General features: G+C 45.7%; 1 protein-coding gene across 13 annotated transcripts in view; it reads left to right on the forward strand.

Annotated features, from left to right (window-relative positions):
• Positions 1-18,100, forward strand: part of meis2a (Meis homeobox 2a) — an 81,027-nt gene that overhangs the window by 43,846 nt on the left and 19,081 nt on the right. For all 13 annotated transcript variants that reach the window (XM_061062483.1, XM_061062484.1, XM_061062490.1 and 10 more), the window contains one exon: positions 11,464-11,540. In XM_061062483.1, coding sequence (XP_060918466.1) covers positions 11,464-11,540 — 77 coding nt within the window. The remainder of the gene's footprint in view (positions 1-11,463; positions 11,541-18,100) is intronic.

The raw sequence follows: 18,100 nt of genomic DNA on the forward strand, positions 1-18,100 counted from the left end.
GATTAATAGGCTAGCAGCCCCTTTCCATTGATTATCTCCATGCTATTTTCCCCTCCTTCCACTGGCTAGATATTAAAAACTAATGAAGCCTATTGAAAACGGGAACTGCGAGGCTCTTCACGGATCATTTTCGGTTATTTGGACTCAAACAGAGAGGGATCTCTTTAAGGCACAGTTTGAGTCGAATTAAGAAAATAAATGTGGAGAGGAGTTGTTGGATAAGGAAGAGAGAAAAAAGGAGGAGAGAGGATAGAGAGTGTGACTGTAAAAAGATGTGTGTTTAAGAAAAGACAACTTCACTCTGACACATGGAGCGGAGACGCGGCAGATGTTAGTAATTCCACAGCATAGCAAAGCATTCCTAGTGTTGGAACCACGTCCTAATTGCCATAATGGAGGTGGTAAGCGCTGACAGTAATGGAGTTGTGGGGATCCATCCCCAGCAACCTGAATTAGGGGCCACTTGGCAGATCCACTTCAAGATGGCCTGTGTTTTTAAGCCAAGATGCTTTTGTTTTCGCTGCTCAGAACTCCCCCTTAATTTGACTTTTGCAGATTTCGCAATTTTTCCGTCACATCGCCCGCTTTCTACTCCTGCCATTCTTTCACTGGATGGCGTGGGATGCGATTCGGGGGAAAGACTGTTGCGAGGTAGATGGGTCAGAGGGACCTTAGGCGGCTAGTGAGCAAAGAGTTAAAAGCGTCCATGTGAGCGGCTCACCTCTGCACCAGGCCTGGTGAAAGGCGGCGGGGTGCTGTCGGGGAAAATGACTTCCTGAGACATTACCATCAATCACCAGACAGGTCAGGCCCCCCCGATCCCGCCATCAGGATGGAGGAGAGGAGAGGAGAGGAGAGAGGGGGGATGGGGTAAGGAGGATTAGACTAGAGGGGATGAAAAGAGAGAGGAAGCCTGAGTTAAGGCTTGTTGTGGAGCAAACTGTTAACAATCTCTTTTTTCTCACTGTCCTGACTGTTTTATGTCTCTCTCTATCCATCTCTCCACGTCTTTCTCTCCTTCTATTTTCCGGGCCCTCCATAAAGCGGCTACCAAGGCATTCAGTGACGGCCCCTGCTGGTCAGAGTCCTCTCCTCAGCTCAATTGCATCATTAATTATTCCACAGGCAGCGGGCTACAGGCAAATCTAAAAGAGAGGAATAGAAAAAAAAAGAGAGAGGGAGCAAGAGTTAGATGGGAAGATGAGGGGGACAGCTGTCTAACACCCCCAGTTTGGACTTGCTTTCACTTCTCTTTCTCTCTCTCTCTCTTCTTTCTCTTTCTGTAAATGAAGGATGGGGAGAGGGGAGGGGCTTGGGTTACCTCAGCGAGCGGTTGTGTTACATTCCTGAGAAGGGAAGGGGTAAGGGGGGTGGGAGAGGGGGGGGGGGGTGGTGGTTCAACGAGTTGTTGAAAAGAACACAGACGCTTGTCAACAGCCTCGGAGCTGGGGAGCCATCCTGCCTTTGCTTTTAGGCCCAGAGGTCAATGACCTTCTGTTGCACCCGGATAGAGAGAGGTAGATGAAAACAGAGAGAGAGAGAGAGACAGAGAGAGAGAGGGGGGAAAACACCGAAAAGGTACAACAGATCGCCCATAAGGTGCATGTCACTGCTTGTCAATGGCAGAGGTCAGTCGAAAGCCTCAAAAATCTGTAAATCCCTCTCTCTTCTACTCTTCGCCCATAATCACTGTACGTGAGCAGTGGCTGGGAGACGGTGGATTAGCTCTCGAAAGAAGAGTTGAAGGAAGAGAGAGAGAGAGAGGAATACAGAGAGAGAGAGAAGGCGGCGAGTGCTGCTGGCAGTCGCGGCAAAATGGCCCATTAGATTTAAGGAGTAAAAGTTCATCAGCTTTATTAATGGGAAGATATATAAATGAAGTATGAATTACCTGACTTTTATGGAGTGGCGAGAGTGAAACTGGAGTGTCTTATGATATAATGTTTTAGTGAGCTGCTCTGAGCGCTCTGATGAGCAGGCTGCAGAGGGGAGGAGGAGAGAACGAGTCGAAAGAGAGAGAGAAGTGTGCTGGGGTCCCCTGAGTCCAGTGGCTGGAAGGTTGCCTGATTGTTGCTAACATGCGTAGCTGATCGGGTTAGCTTGAAGACAGGGACGTTTGTAGCTTCCAGGCTTATTCTTTGCGTGTCATTAGGTAGCAGAGTCAAAAAAAAGAAAAAAATTGCCGGCATGAAAAAAAAAAAAAAAAAGGTCAGCCACATGTCTGATTTTGTCGCTCTTCTACACATGTGCATGCAAAACACGAGCGTGCAGCTTACAGTCCAGCGCGCCTGCAGTTTAATACACACAAGTTTGTCTATAAGCATGCATGCACTAAAACAATATACGTACGCAAGCTCACATGCACATGCGCGCAAATAAACACACACACATGCTCCCCACCATCCTGTAATAAGCGGTAAGCTGAGCTAGCTGATGGTCATCCTCCCATGGGGCTGCTGGGTGGCTGCCAACTTCCTGCCTGCTTTGTCAGTGGATAAAGCCCCGAACAAACGAGAGGGCTGTAGCTAGGCAGGCCAGTCAGGTCAAAGGTGGCCTCGAACCCCCGGGCAGGATTGAGCCTAAGAGCACTACAAGGAGAGAGAGAGGAAGAGGATGGAAGAATGCTATTAACCAGGCCTAAAAGCTGTATCCCTGCTTTACCACTCCTTCTCTTCTTCTTCTTCTCCTTCTTCTCTTCTCTTCTGCTGTTCTTTTTCTTTTTGCCAGCACTTCACAAAGGCATTTTAACTCTCGTCACTTGCCGACTCTGCTTTGAGGAACGTTAAGAAAGTGAAAGATCCTGAGGGCATTCGTCAGTCCGCGCAGAACCATGCAGCCAGCCAGCCCCCGGGTGTTGAGCAATGACAGGAGATATCTCCTTGACTCATACACACCGAGATGAAAGGAGAGCTCTGAAGACGTGCTTCCCTGAAAGGAAAAAAAAAAACAAAAAAAACGGTATGCAGTGAAAGAGAAGAGACGCAATGGGTATGGACGAGGTGGTGACTGATCAGGGCTTGGCTTGGCTTTGTTCCATGGAAGTACTTGTGATCTCAGATGAATGCACCTATGGTTACCATCAGTGATGCTCGTCTGTCTCACTGATATGGGGACATGATCTGAAGTGGCCGCCTGTTGTGCGCCTATAACATCGTTTTCTGTGGTCTTTTTCACACATGTACGGAACTTCTGAAAACGTCCAACATACATCCAATTACACACAGCATTGCTATAAAGGCAAAAAAAAAAAAACCCAGTCATTATAGTGTCGGACTCCGTCACTTCATCCACTGTCTTTGATATCCACAGCGTCTTTTTGCTGTCATCTGATAAGGGAACTTCCTGCTGTGAGCGACACACGTGAATAATCAAACCGGGAAGAGTTCAGGGGGCAGGTTTTCTGGAAATGTTCAAGAAATTGTGCATGTGGTGTGAAAAACAGCTTTACTGGCAGAGGATGGAAGAGACGGGCAACAGTGGAGAAGAGAAGGGGACATAATCTTTCTTTCCACCCCAGCTGTCCATTCAGAGGGAGAGAAAATTTGACATGGTTGACTTGAACACATTTAGCATCATTAGCAAACAGGAAGTGTCCCCTGCAGCTGTTTTTCAGCGGGGGAGGGAGGTGTTCCTGCCTGCACTGTAATGGACAAATGTTACCCACCATGTTTGCCTTTGATTTTTGACCTGAAAACAAAAATTGACATTACAAATGTCCTATGATATCTTCCAAATTGGCTTGACATTCCATAGCTGGCCCGGAGGGGTTTCTTGTTTGTCCTCTGTAAGTGGTTGTGCTCTTGTTGTCGTGTCCCGAGGCTCACTATTAGAACATAGTGATCTTTCTCTGGAGAATGTGGAGTCTTAAAGAGGCAGAGACTAGAGTGAGAGAGCGGGGGGACAGATTGTGTATTTGAATACTTATGCTCATTAAGTTAATGCACAATGAAAGGGAGAACCGTCAAGTGGAAACTCAGAAGCTTCTGTTTGAAGAGCGAACACGCTCGCTTTCCCTTTCCCTCCGTCTGTCCATCGCTGCACAAATTAATCTGTTTCTGTTTCAATGGAAGATCAGCCCCACTTTACATTGACTCAGGAAGTTAAACAAAGTCTAAGGCACACAATGGAGTAAGAGGATAAACTTAGAGAGACCCTGTATGTTAATGTTAAGTCCTTTTCCCAACACACTTGATCAGCATGGTCTAGAGCCGCACTCTGCTTTGCCAGCAGATTGGTAAAAAGATCTGTAAACTTCTGTGAGCCAAAAGAACAATGTTAAAAACTAAATAGAGTACATTTAGAAGACAAAAAAACCCTTAATATTTCATTTGTATGTCAAGCCAAAGATCTATAATGAAGTAGTTGTGCTAAAAAAAAATATTCTGGGGCAATAAATTTGAAATCCAAGAAATAGAAAATAATTGGAAATGAAAAGATATAAAACTTTTAGGAGGTAAAATATTTTGGTTTTAAGATTAGTTTCCACTCTCATAATCCACGCTAAAGGTATTCCTCAGCCAAGTCTCAGCTTAGAAAATCATTGCGTCTTTTTTTTTTTTTTTTTTTACAATGTGTGCGTTCGTCATTAAAGCAGTGCTGATGTTTATTCAGAGGCTTAGCGTGGTCACTACACTTTAGCTTTTAGCATGTGCTCCCAATGACTTTATGACTGGCAACAGTGACAAGTGGTTCGGATGTGCAGGCAAAGGGGGGTGGGTCTTCTGCTTTGACAGGCCCACCAGGCCTCTAATGATCTGCTTGTAGGCTCTTAAAGTCCCTCGCAAAGGAAGTAGACCCATGACCTAACCTTCTCAGGAAAAAAAAAAAAAGTATGACAGAAGACTTATGTTCAGAGAATTAAAAATGATAATGAATTCTTTCATTTAATTGGAATACAATGCTTTGAAAGAGGACGATCTTTTTTTGCGGATCTGTAGTCATTGCATCAAGATGTTTCTCGGATTTCTGTAAAGCGAGCACTGAGCACGGCTGTGTGTTGACATCAGGCGAGTTGGAGAGAGCGGAGCAGCAGAACAGAGCCGGGTGCCCCTGAGCAGGCAGTTACCACAACAAAGCCAACAGACTGGTCTGAAAAACCAGGCCAAATTCCTGCCCTCTAGGACCTGGCTTAGAGCTTCGACGGAAACTTTGAAAGAGGGGGGGGGACTAGATGAGATGAGAGGAAGAGAAGAAGAGGTTCAAGTGAAGAGAGGATACGAGACGAGGCCAGGCGGGTTAGCATGTAGCGAGAAAGAAAGGGATAGCTGCTGGGGCCTATATGGAGTACGGCAGGAGAAGGAGAGATGGACGGAAATGAGAGAGAGAGAGAGAGAGAGAGAGGGAGAGAGGAGACCAGGCCCCCTCTGTATGGATGGAGGGATCGTATTCCTCCTCTTGAAAGCGGTGTGGTGGAAAAAGAAGCCATGAACTTGATCTGACGATTAAACAGGCACATCTCTATGGCTGCGGGCCACAAATGAGACCAGGTTCACAATGCAGCACACACACAGTTTGTGTATAAAACAGTTGGCAAACTCCAATAGATCCATTAATAGTTTGCAGTCTTTTATGGATTTTATCCAAAAAAATGATTACAGTTTTTTCCCAGTTTTGTTTTCCTTATTGGATTAAAGCGATACTTTATTATCATTATGCATGATAGCATTAGGAAAAACATCTCTCCCTCTCTTTTACGTCGGTCGATCAGTAAACTCTGGAGGTGCATTGGGATTGTGTGGGAGTGATTGCTATTTAGCCTCATGCAGCTTGGTACAATCAGTTGCCTATATCTCGTATATCCCCCAGGGCTCCTTCCTCACCCTCTCCCTCCTTTCCGACTCCCCCTCGCCCACTTTACTTTTACCCTAGCTTGGCAGGCAAGCGGGGGCAGTTATGCCGTAGAGCTTCTCTACAACCTTGCACCATCTCCAGTGAACATAAATTAATGGTGTAGAGCAAACAGGCTGCTGGCTGAGGTCCAGGAGCTGGCTTCAGGAGCCCAGCCAGCAATTGTTGTGGCGGGCCATGGCAGCAACAGCAGCAGTAGTACTGATGCCCTGCCAACCAACCAGCAAGCCAGCCAGTCAGAAGGGCAGACAGACAAACCGGGGGCCCTTTTGCTCTATAATAGATGCCGCGGGCCACACCAAGTCCGCCTTGTATTTGCAATCATCGCCGTTTTACTGTCAGAGGTTTCAGTCCGCTGAGAGCCTTTACACTTATTGTGGAAGCTGTGCTGTCTGGAGTCAGAGAGACAGGAGTGCAGTGGAATGCTGTGAATGCAGGTCGTGTGAGGTGTAGATATGGATGTGCTCTCATTTGCTGTTATCGGAGGTTGGCATGCAGTGCGTGTGCTTCATAGGTTGGCATCATGTGAGTGAGTTCTGTTTATAAGATGGCTGTATTTGTTTGACTGTGTGTGTGTGTGTGTGTGTGTGTGTGTGTGTGTGTGTGTGTGTGTGTGTTCACAAATAGAGAGAGCAGAAGGGTTGAAACTTTGAGACATGTGACAGTCTTGCCTGTTTCATACTTTTTCCAGGAAGCAGTGTAGTTCCCTGCAAAACATAACAAACACTCCTACACCCTATACTCCTCCCTCCACCTGCCCAAAGAGAGAAGAACTTGAGAAGTGTGAAAATATTTTTTTTTATGAAGTTGAACTTAGCAGACATTAAATCAACTTTACTTAAGTCGTTTTTTTTGAACATTCACAATAAAAAAGAAAATGTACCTTAGAAATCACAAAAAGCATCACTTTCACTTTAACAGAAAATATCTTTTGCAATTAATTCTGATCATTTTGAAGAAAAAAAAAGATATTTGATTGTGAAAGAAATATAAAAAGTATGACTTAATTGTCAGTTGTCAATCTGTTTGTTTACAGACAGACATAATTAACCATATCCCTCAACTCAAACTTCACAATCTGTCATAATAGTGCGGCTCAAAAGCCACATATTGCTCCGTGCATAATAAACATTCATGATGGATCCACAAACTCTAACTGGATTTATTTGTCATATCTGTTTGATCTCCCAGCTATGCAGATATGCATTCAATCTCATTGTCATTTGTCAAAGAAGCCAATTGTAACGTTATTAACAACCGCAACTTCATATTTAAAATGTGCCAATCTTACCCCAACTCAGCGTGGAATCCATATTAAAATGTCATTCTTATATTTGATTGCGTTTACTTTTTGACAGTGAATATTATTAACATCCTGCAGTCACTTTGATTAAAAACAAACAAGATTCCAATCAATGTGAGAAAAGGCTTATATGAAAGAGGTGTGATATTGTTGTAAAACCAGACACAATGGATCCCATCAATTCCTCCGGACACGTAAAATCATTCATTTTAAAAAGGTTATTGTGTAAAAATATGTCAATCTTAGCAATCAACATATGCTATAGAGCCAATAAATACATGTTAATAACCCATCCATGTTGCAAAATAGCCATGGCTGAAATCACACCAATCTTGATAAACAAATACCATGTGTTGCCATGACAACCAGGGGTAAACAGCCAATGGCCTGTGATTTCCTAGGAGTCATTAGCATGGAATAGGTTTTGCAAGCCACTGCAACCTCACGACCTGGCTCTATAACTCATGTCACACACTGATGATGTCATTTATCAATGGGGTCCGCCAGCTTCTCAGGCGAGGGGGCTGCAGGTTGGGAGAAGCAGAAGGCGGAGTAGAAGAAGCCTTGGGTGGGGTGGGGGTGGTTGATGCGAAAGGAGCTGCTGGGATAATGATCGGGCTGTGGGATTTGACGACGGCAGCAAATAGGTGTCAGGAGAGTATGAATGTGATGAATGGCGAGCTGGATGTTCAGGGAGTGTAGATGGGAACGGTGGATGTGGGCCGAACGGTGTGTGTGGTGTGAAGCAAAGAGTGGGTCTGGCTGTAGATGTGGTTACTGTGTGTGGGGAAACACCAAGCTGGGCTCAGGGGGGATTTAAGGAGCGCGCACAGCGGATGATGGAGCTACCTTTAGCTTGTAATGTTCTGCAACCACAGGGGCCATTACATCCAGCACTATCAGAGAGCACAGAGAGCATCACAACCTGTAATTTAGCCAGATGTCACACACACACACACACACACACACACACACACACACACACACGTATAAACACACACAGCTCGATTCTCATTGACTGACAGTGCGTTTCACCTGTGTTTATGTGTTCGTGTTGATGTTTGGCTGCACATTTTCAGGTCAGATCGGAATTGGACGACACTTGTGCATCAGAAAAGTGCACAGTCGCACCATTAACAGGCTCAGGCATAATTAACAGAGCCGTTTCGATCGCAAATTGAGGCTGCTCATTTCTGGCTCTAATTATTTATAGACCGGCTGTTTTACGTTTTGCGGTCAATCCTCTTTTAAGGATATCGGCCTTGGTGTTTGTAACTGAACATATTGAGCGGATCCAAAGCTAGTGGGGGAGATTATCAATACCATCTTTGATCTTGCGCTGTGTTTGCGTTTCATCCATTAAATAAGCATGTCATGCTGTCTCCTGAGGGTACAGAAGGACATCTCCAGGAAGAACCCGCATTGAAATCCATTTAGCACTCTGACTGTATGTGTTTGTGTTTTACATTCAATCACAATTGAGGCAAATTTTAATATCATTTTTTTTCTGTCCTATTGGGTGATTTAGTTTCATATTTTTCTACTGAGGCAATTAACATCAAGAGGTTACTCAGAGGTCTAAATAGCCGTTCTCCAATTTCACGGCTGCTGCAGCCTTGTAACCACAAGGCCCACCATGCCGACTCACTTCTCATGTCCCTGTGTGTGTGTGTGTGTGTGTGTGTGTGTGTGTGTGTGTGTGTGTGTGTGTGTGTGTGTGTGTGTTGCCACTGCCATCACACACACCATATTCTGAAGCTGAGAATTCGCCATGCTTTGAGGAAAGCTGCCACAGCGTAAAGTGTGGGTGGCCTGCAGTCACAGCCATAAAAAGTGTGTGTGACAGGGAGGGGGTTAAGCAAGAAAGGCAAGCGAGGGAGTAGAGCATAGATGAGAATAGGATGAGGAAGGGGGCATTTTTTTCGTGTATGTTTTTATGTGTGTGTGTGTGTGTGTGTGTGTGTGTGTGTGTGTGTGTGTGTGTGTGTGTGTGTGTGTGTCAAGAACTGTGATAGCAGAGGTCCAACATATGGGGAGCTAAGGAGTCTGGGAATGAGAAAGAGACTGGAAAGGGGAATGAGCTCAACGAAATAGGATTTTTTTTTTTTTTTTTTTAGTGTTGTGTCTGTGTGGTTAGAGTAAATCTCCTTACTCAGGGGTTTTGTGTGCGAGGGGGGCTTTAACGTCCCCACTCTCCTTGATGAGACATCTTTCTTGTTTGTTCGAACCATTCATTACGCCGTCGCTGCCGGACGAGCTATGCTGCTGGCCGGCGTATTTATCACCGAGCTAAAGCGCGCTCCGGCTGACAGTAGGCGATTGATGACCCGGGCCGAGCCTGAGAGGCTAAGGAAGCCTTAATGCTATGTAGATGACCCACTCCCATTTCCAATTGAGGCCATTCCCTCCCTGCACACCTCCATACCACATCATCTTTAGCTACATCTCAATTTCGCGTATGCATCCATATGTGTTTGCGCATAAAAAAAACGAGTGGGAGGGAGGGTGTGTTCTGTTATATTTGTGAGCGTGGTTTGATGGTATCCGAGGTCAGAGCTAATGTGAAATCGCCGAGGAGCGTAAGGGGGAAGGGAAGAAGAGGCAGTTCTCTTATTACACACACGCACATGAGGATGTCAATGTGTGTATCTGTCTCTCGGACATGTTTGTACACCCCCTACATATGTGCATGCACAGTCACCAAAAGAAATTGCACCATCTTCAGTTGCCAAGGACATGTCAGCACCTGGCAATCAAAAAATGTATTCCTACGCTAGCTTTATCAGCTGTCCTCTGTTAATGGTTTTAGCATATTAAAAGGAACTACGGACACAAGTACAAATCAGATTAATCCCCCTCCGCAGCCGGGACTCATTATTTGTCCAATCTCAGCCTTGTTTGTTATTAATTGAGCACATTCCTCCAACCATTTTTTATCATCTCTCCTTTAATTAAAAAAAAAGGACTACATTCAGAGAGACAATGCTACCTGAAAGGAGAAATCGTCCTGTGTGCTGATATGAAACCTCACTTACATCAATTATTTTAGCAGCAAATGAGAAAATAGGTCTTGAGCAACCGTTATCATTTCATGTTTAAATTCAATTCAATTAACAGACGGCAGGCAGACACTTCTGGTGCTTTGTGAAATGTGCTTTCTCAGTGAGTGTGGAGGTGGAACAGAGCTTGGGAAAAAAAAAAAAAAAACGGGTTTTAAGTCGTGAGGCTTAAGGTGTTTTCCTTGAGGGGGAAGAATGTGTGTTAATGGAGCTTGAAACCAGAGGAGGATTTAAGTGTCACTTTTAAAAAGGCATTTTTGTGTGTTGTGATTTGCAGGTGTCATTTTTGTGAATATTTGTGCCTCTGTGTGTATTTCTGTTCCTCTTGTGTGCACGCATGCTCTCTGGCTGAATGAAGCGCATAGTGTCTCATTTGTTTCGTTTGCGTGCGCCCCGACTCCTAATCTGGCCCTTAAAGACATCTGTCACCAGCGATCACTGTTGTTTTGTCATGCTTCATAGCAGGCCCACGGGGAGAGAGGCAGCCCAAGGTCTGCCATTTATATCAGCCCATGCTCTCTAGATTGGACCTGACACAAATAGTATCATTGCAGCCCGGGTCGCAGAATTACATTTTCAGGTAGAAAAATCTTGGCCAGGCTGTGGAGGATAATTTCACAGCATTCTGTTCTCTTAGCATTAGCCTGTATTCAGCCGCTCTCTATGAAAGAGCCACCACCAGGATATACACGTCAGACATTCAAGGAGAGATAAATGTATTCACTGCAAATCTGCTCCCACTCGTTCTGTTGCTCGGTATCATAAAAGGATTCTCAGACACCACAGGATCTGCATTAAAAAAAAAAAAAAAAAGTCCTAAGTGGGTTTCAGAGCATATGTTTAGTTTGTGCACTATACGTTGTTTGTGCGTGGGCGGGGTGGGTTTTCGAGAAGGGGGTTATCACAGTTGACAGTTTAGACAAACTTGTTCGGCCAGCTCTGACAGGTTTAGCGCTGATTGTGTGTGGGTGTGTGTGTTGATGTGTGGGAGGACACGTGCATGCTCCGAATGTCTATACTGTGCAAAGGGAGGGGCAGGGTTGGGTGGAGGTCAGGAGGAGGTGCGGTTTAGGGTTACACAATGCAACAAACATGAGAACATATTGAATACATACAGTAATAGGCAACAGCCAGCAACCTGACTCGCAGCATGTGTTCCCTTTTGGGCAGCTTGTACGCGGGTGAATATTAATGTTAATGTGTGTGTCAAAAGGCGCTCATGTGTGTGTCTCTCTTTCTGTTTTGCTTCTGCAGCACCCATACCCGTCTGAAGAGCAGAAGAAGCAGCTAGCCCAGGACACGGGCCTCACCATCTTACAAGTAAACAACTGGTGAGTCAAGATTTCCGCTCGCCCTATCTCCACCACCAGCATCGCTCTGCCTTTCATTTTTCAAAAGCCTGTCGCCTCCCTCTTGCCGCCAAGTGTGAAAACCGTTTATGTACAGCCCTCCCCGTCGCATAGAGACACACGCAGCGAAACACACGCAGCGGAACACACTGACAACCTTTTGTGGCATTATAAGGTGTAAGCTAGCAGGATGTTCCGCTGTCATCGGCGGGAGTGTTCTGCGGCTAAGTCACCGGTCTTTGTGGGGGGAGACGACGCACATGCTTTTGGCGGGGATATATATATATATATATAAGGGAGAAAGGAGAAGACATCATAAGCTACCCCTTCAGCCCCCACAATCACCCCGCCCCTTCAGTCCCAAAAAACCATACCTAGCATCGCCACTGGTGCGCCCACAAAAGGCAAAAAAAAAAAAAAAACCTTGCCTTACCACCCCCTCCCAGTTTTACATGAAGCTATATGGTGGATTAAGGTTTCGGTGGCCTGGCCAGCAGGTCCTTTGTAGATGGCTTAGCAACATAACTGGGGGTGGTGGATTAAATAAAATGATCACAGAAGCAAAGAAATGATACAGGAATTACTTATCAAAATACTAGCCCAGGTTTTATCTGCAGCTTAATTTTGTTCAGTACATTCTCAGGGTGATGTTCAGATTAATTGAACTGACAGCTTCCTTTCAAATTTCCGGCAAGGTATTTGCACGGATTTCAGGTCTTACACAAACTTAATTATATGGAACCCCATTTTATCATTCTAATTCCATGTAGCGGGGGTTCTATTTACAAATGACAAGTCTGTGCCTTTTATTCACAGCTTTCCTTAATATATTTATCAAAGCCGGTTCATTTACAAAGTGCTCTATCTGTTGGGTACAGGCGGGCCGACATTAACGAAGCTTTTAGGTTTATCAGACTCGCAGCCTGACAAGCCACCCGAGGGTCAATTGATTTTTTGGTCTCTGTGATACATTTTTTTCTCATTTTTTTTCCCTGGATCACAATGAGAAACATGCCTGGAGAATTAGCCTGGTTTGCCGGCCTTATCTATCAGCCCCCACCCTTGCCCGCCCCCCCCCCACAACCTCCGTTCTGATGTCCTCCCTCTTTCTCTTCCTCTCTCTCTCTCACCCTTTTCTTTATTCCCTTCCAGCCAGGGGAAGTCAAGCTACTTAAATTGGCCACAGGAACCGCTGTTATCAGACTTTAATGCACCCTACAGTGTGGATAGCATTTCAATTACACCAGTAACCAAAGATTAGCCCCCGCTTGCCTGTTTCATGCCTCGTGCCACCGTTTCGGGACGCCACGCACCTTACCTACAGGAGCAGAAAATTGAGTTGCCTTGCCTGTGTCATGGTGATTAATGCAGAAATAGTCTGCAAACCTGCGAGGAGACAGAGAGAGAGAGAGAGAGAGAGAGAGCGGGAGCGAGAGAAAGAAATAGACAGAGACAGAGATAGATATAGGAAGAGCCGCTGCCTTCTCAGAGGCCATGAAATCCAAGCCTGGCACTGAAATGCCTCAGATCCATTTATAAAGAGGTCTCAGAAAATCGTGTGCAGGGTAACATCCTCGTGAACGCACACACACACACACACACACACACACACACACACACATTCACAAGCGTGCACATACACATCGGTGGTTATGGAGCTGTGTATTATTGCTACACCAGGCGCGTTAACAAAAACACACCAGGAATCAATTTTCACAAATAAAGTCATTAGAGAGAGGCTGAGTCTACCTCGGGTGCATTCTGGGTCATTTTCGGCTATTCTACAGCGAGGGAAAGATGAGAAAAATAACTTATTCTTCCTCTTTTATAACTTTACCAGGCTGGACAGTAAAACACTGCCTTGTTTTTTTTGGGGGGGGGGTGTTCCTCCGCTTTTTCCTCATTGTTTTCTAGTTCCAGTGGCTTCTGTCCACCCAGGACGTGACAGAAGTCTGCCATATGAAATTCCTGTTTCCTTAAAAAAAAAAAAAAGCTCTTCAAATTCCTGGCTGGCCCCTTGCATTGTTCTGTAGTTCCCTTTGATGCATTACTGCTGCCATGTTACTGGCTAAAGAGAGAGAGAGAGAGAGAGAGAGAGAGAGAGATAGAGACAGAGGTAGGGGAAAGACAGAAGCAGAGGATGAGTGAAAAGGGGGGGGGGGAGAGCCGCCGTCTTCGGTTTCCAGCGCTCTCCCTCGGGGGAAAGGATGTGCTGAATCAGGGCTTTGTCCGCCGGCACAATCGCAGCCCGGCGAGGGCACAAGGGCGCTCTGTGTGATAGTCAATAGACAGTGCATGATGCTCTCTCTCAAAACTTTACCCCATCAAAAAAAAAACTCCACCCGGACCATCCCCTCCCACTTTTTTTTTTTTAAATCTCCCTTTACGTTTACCTGCGGCTCACCTGTGCACACACGCAGAGAACAAAAGTAAGACCCCAAACCGTTTGTCTCTGCACCACAGGAGACACTCCATCTGCGTCTATATCTATTCTATATCATTAGCTGTTAGCTTCACCTGTTAGTAACCCACACCCCATTAGCTGTGTGATGCTAATAAGGAACAAAGGAAAAGGTTAAAGTCCACAATCTCAGTGCTTTAGTGTTGAGCAGATGAGGAGGAGGACTTGATTATCCTGTTAATAGTTTTGTGTGTGTGTGTGTGTGTGTGTGTGATGCACATTATAACTAATGGCGTACCCTATGCTTACCCAGTATGTGCGTGAGATGTAATGTGTGTATACAATGTGTCAGGACGCCATTAGTTGACCGTTAGGTAGCGTGTTTACTCTGCTCACATTTTGAGACAACTGGCGTCGCGCTAACAGAAGCGGGGAGTGGTCCGAGATGTGATTGCGTTTGTTGCAAGATTGCGTCGGGGGAGAGGTGAGGGCCGTGTCACACAAGGCACTCCGGGTTCAAGAAGTGGGTGAAATGGCAGGTGTCTATTCCTGGGGGAAGAAGCGTTTACAGTTTACAGTATCTGCCCGTGTGTTTTCCCTGCCTCAGCACCTCCTGTTGTCCTGCTATCAGTCTGAGCTAAATGGGGCCTGACCGATTCCTTTCATGTGTCAGCGTCAGACCCAGCACGATGTGGCCTCACTCGCTGCCATAAACGCACACACCAGCAAGCTAGCCTGGCTTCCGCACATACACTACACACACACACACACACACACAGGATTATTACACGGGCTCGAGAAATGACGCGGATGACAGATGACTGAGAGAAACGGCGTCTAAAAAAAGGAAGGAAATCGTCCCCTCATTATTCCCTCATCTCACAGGCAGTCGGTTGGTCATTTCCATGGCATAGAGAGGGAGAGAGAGAGAGACACACACAGAGAGAGAGAGAGAGAGAGAGAGACACACACAGAGAGAGAGAGTATATGTCAGTTCTTGGCATCTATGATGACTGACTGCTGTGCCACTGGAGCACTAATAACAATAAAGAGGGCAATAAGCCACACTCTATTTTTACCTCTCTGCCTCTTCTCTACAGCCCAGGGGGGAATACATGCATAGACACACACACACACACACACACACACACACACACACACACACACACACACACACACACACAGGGGAGAGGCTCTAATTAGCGGCAGAAAGGAATACAATGAGTGAGTTATTAAGACACAGGGGCGGATCACAGCCAACCTTTGCCCCCTGTCGGAGCACAGGTCACATGATAAGGGAAGGATATCCGCCAGACGACGGCGCCAAGCGGCCTGTGCCCACTGAGGAGATGAAATAAGCTCAATCTCTGCGGCCATTCAGGTTAGAGCACGGTACACTGATTGTTTTTTTTTTTCAGTGAGAATCTGTCCTCATCGGGTGGACAAAATCCACCTTTAGGCATCCTCTAATTCAATACGCGTTGACTTTATTTCGACATTAACCTCGTTCTTTTGTTCAGAGTGCGGTTGCGTTAGTTGTGCAGGTGGATTGTAAGCAAACTCTAAAACGGGGTGGAAAGGAAACTGCGTTTTTGTTTTTTTTAAGCACTCCTATGCCTTTTCAGCTTCTGCCTATCGACTATCATAATCTCGGCTCTCCGGCTGTAGCGCAGCATGCAGATAAACGAGTTTAGCCAGCTCTAAACTGACATGTTCTGCAGCTCTCTTCACAGCATGTTCCCCCCCCCCCCCTCTCAGATCCTTGTTTTCCCTCTCTCACACTCTCCAGACTTCTTCAGGGTTTAATTTACCCAACAGAGGCCGCAGGTTCACATGCCCATTGTTAGTAACGGTCAGGCACTTTTTATTTGTAAAATCGCAGACCAGGAAAAAAAAAAAAAGCGAGAAAAAGCAAAGCCAAATTTGTTCCTCCACTTAGCAAAGCTTTTTCCACCCTCTTCCTCGGTCCAATGAGACACTAAGGAACACTGGCTTTTATGATTTTTATGATTGTTTTATGATCCTCTGGTTTGGCGGGCGAGCCCGTTATGAAATACAAAATAATAACTAATATTTTCCAAATGTAACACAAAGCTATGAAACCGGCCCAGCCGCCTGTTTTTCCACATTCTTCCTAAGTATTTAAGTCTTATGAATCTCACACAGACTTTGAGGTCCGCTTTCCTTCTTCTCTCTATCACTAGCTATTCCTTTTCATTTCCCTCTCTCTCGTCTTTCTGCCACATTGGTGGGCTAGTTGACTGAAGTTGCTGGTTATCTGTCTAACTTTGACCCAGATGGAAATGTCAGGCTTTTTTTGGCTCCAACCAGGGACTCCCGACAGTGGCCATCTTATGCCCCCCTGGCTTTCTAAATATACAGCTGGAGTGTGGAGAGGTTGTGGCTGTGTGCTAGTGTGAGTGTGTGTGTGTGTGTGTGTGTGTGTGTGTGTGTGTGTGTGCATCTATAAGTGTCTATGTGAGTCAGACTGAGTGAGAGAGAAACTATCGGGGCGCTGCCAACACAGGCATCATGATCCCTCTCATTTAGGGACCGCTAATTGGCAGTTAATTAGCAGAATTGACTCTGTTGTCAGATCCCAAGTGCCAGCCCCCCTACCAGCTCAAGTTCATTTGATCTGGCTGCTTTCTTGATGCTGTAATAATAATCCCGTTTTATCTGTTTTGGAGGGGGAGAAGCATTTGGTAAACCATATTTTCGTTATTGGCAGGGTAAAACAGAACGGGCTCCCTGTTGTAGCAGGTTTCATTTTGTTTTTCATTTAGTTCTGCAGTTGCTCGCCATCCAAATATCTGTTCGCAGTGAACACTAGACACGTGCTGTGCTCACAGAAAAAGCCATGGGAGTATTAAATAGCTGATGCTAATGGGCCCGCGCCTTCTTTATCAGGCACTAAGGGCACACAGGGTCAAGGCATGTCACGAGCACCAACGTCGGCCATGCAGCGGCCCAGTGCCCACCTCTGAGTTATGAAAAACAGGTGCTGCCTTAGTAAAATTGGCACTGTCTGGCAATCATGAGCACTTTTTTTTTTTTTTTACTTGTTTTCCCATTACAAGACTCTACAAGGCGGTGGAATTCTCCCAGAAAAGAAGGCATGTAAGAGAGCGGAGCCAGACGAGGCAAGATAGAGCTGAAAGAAGCATTAGAGAGAACGCATTAGAGAGAGATGGGAGGAGGGAGGTCTTTGTACTTCTCTGCTCCTTTTGGCTCTTTTATTCCTCAACGGCTTGGTTTTATTGGTGGGTCGTTTAATAACAAGGGCTCTGCGTTTGAAATAAAGTCGAGCTGCGTTTGCGTGGGCGAGACTACTTCTTTTTTTTTCTTCTTCTTCTTCTCCTTCATTTTAAGATGGTAATTTCTGCACTAGGGGTGAGAACTGGGGGAGCGATGGAGAATAGGAGAGGGTGAGAGAGCAAGAGGTTGAGAGTGTGGGATAGGGAGGATTCAAGGAGAATACAAGGGAGTAAAAGTAGGTTAATTTATTTCATTTGCTGGAAGAGAAGGAAGTTAAAACGAAGAAAAGAACAAAAAAAAAAAAAAAAAAAAAAAAGGATGGTGATAGTGAGAAGGAAAAGTGTAGGATGCTGTTTTCATGAACAAGCAGCTTAATGCACACGGGCAGCCACAGTAAGCCTGCCAGAATCTCCCTGTGCCTGAGGCCATCTGTGAGCAGAATAGCAATTTTATTACTTTGTCATTAAACCAATTTCACAGCAGTATTGTTTGTTAATGAGCAGCCGCAAACGAGCGAAGATGTCACGTACTAGAATAGCAGCAAGATTTGTGACCCCACTTCTCCTCCATCTCATCCCGCCAACCTGCACCTCATTCTTATTTTTATTCTTCTCCTCTCTCTCTGCCGCCGCCGCCGCCGTCTTCCTCCCTAACATCCTTACCTCTCTCTCTTATCGCCTCCATCCTCCTATCTTCCCTCATCCTTTCCCCCCCCCCCGTTATAGGGGTCCCTGGCTCATAAAAGGGGGGGGGAAACAACTGCTGAAAGATAAAATGCAGAGTCTATACAGTCAAGTCTGTGTTTATGAGCTTCCATTTGCCTTTAGAGCTCATTGGGACGAATGGTTTTCTCCGTGGGCTTTTCAGGGGTGTGCAGCTGGAA

The sequence above is a fragment of the Labrus mixtus genome, chromosome 18 (assembly GCF_963584025.1).
Source record: "Labrus mixtus chromosome 18, fLabMix1.1, whole genome shotgun sequence".
Classification (NCBI taxonomy): domain Eukaryota; kingdom Metazoa; phylum Chordata; class Actinopteri; order Labriformes; family Labridae; genus Labrus; species Labrus mixtus.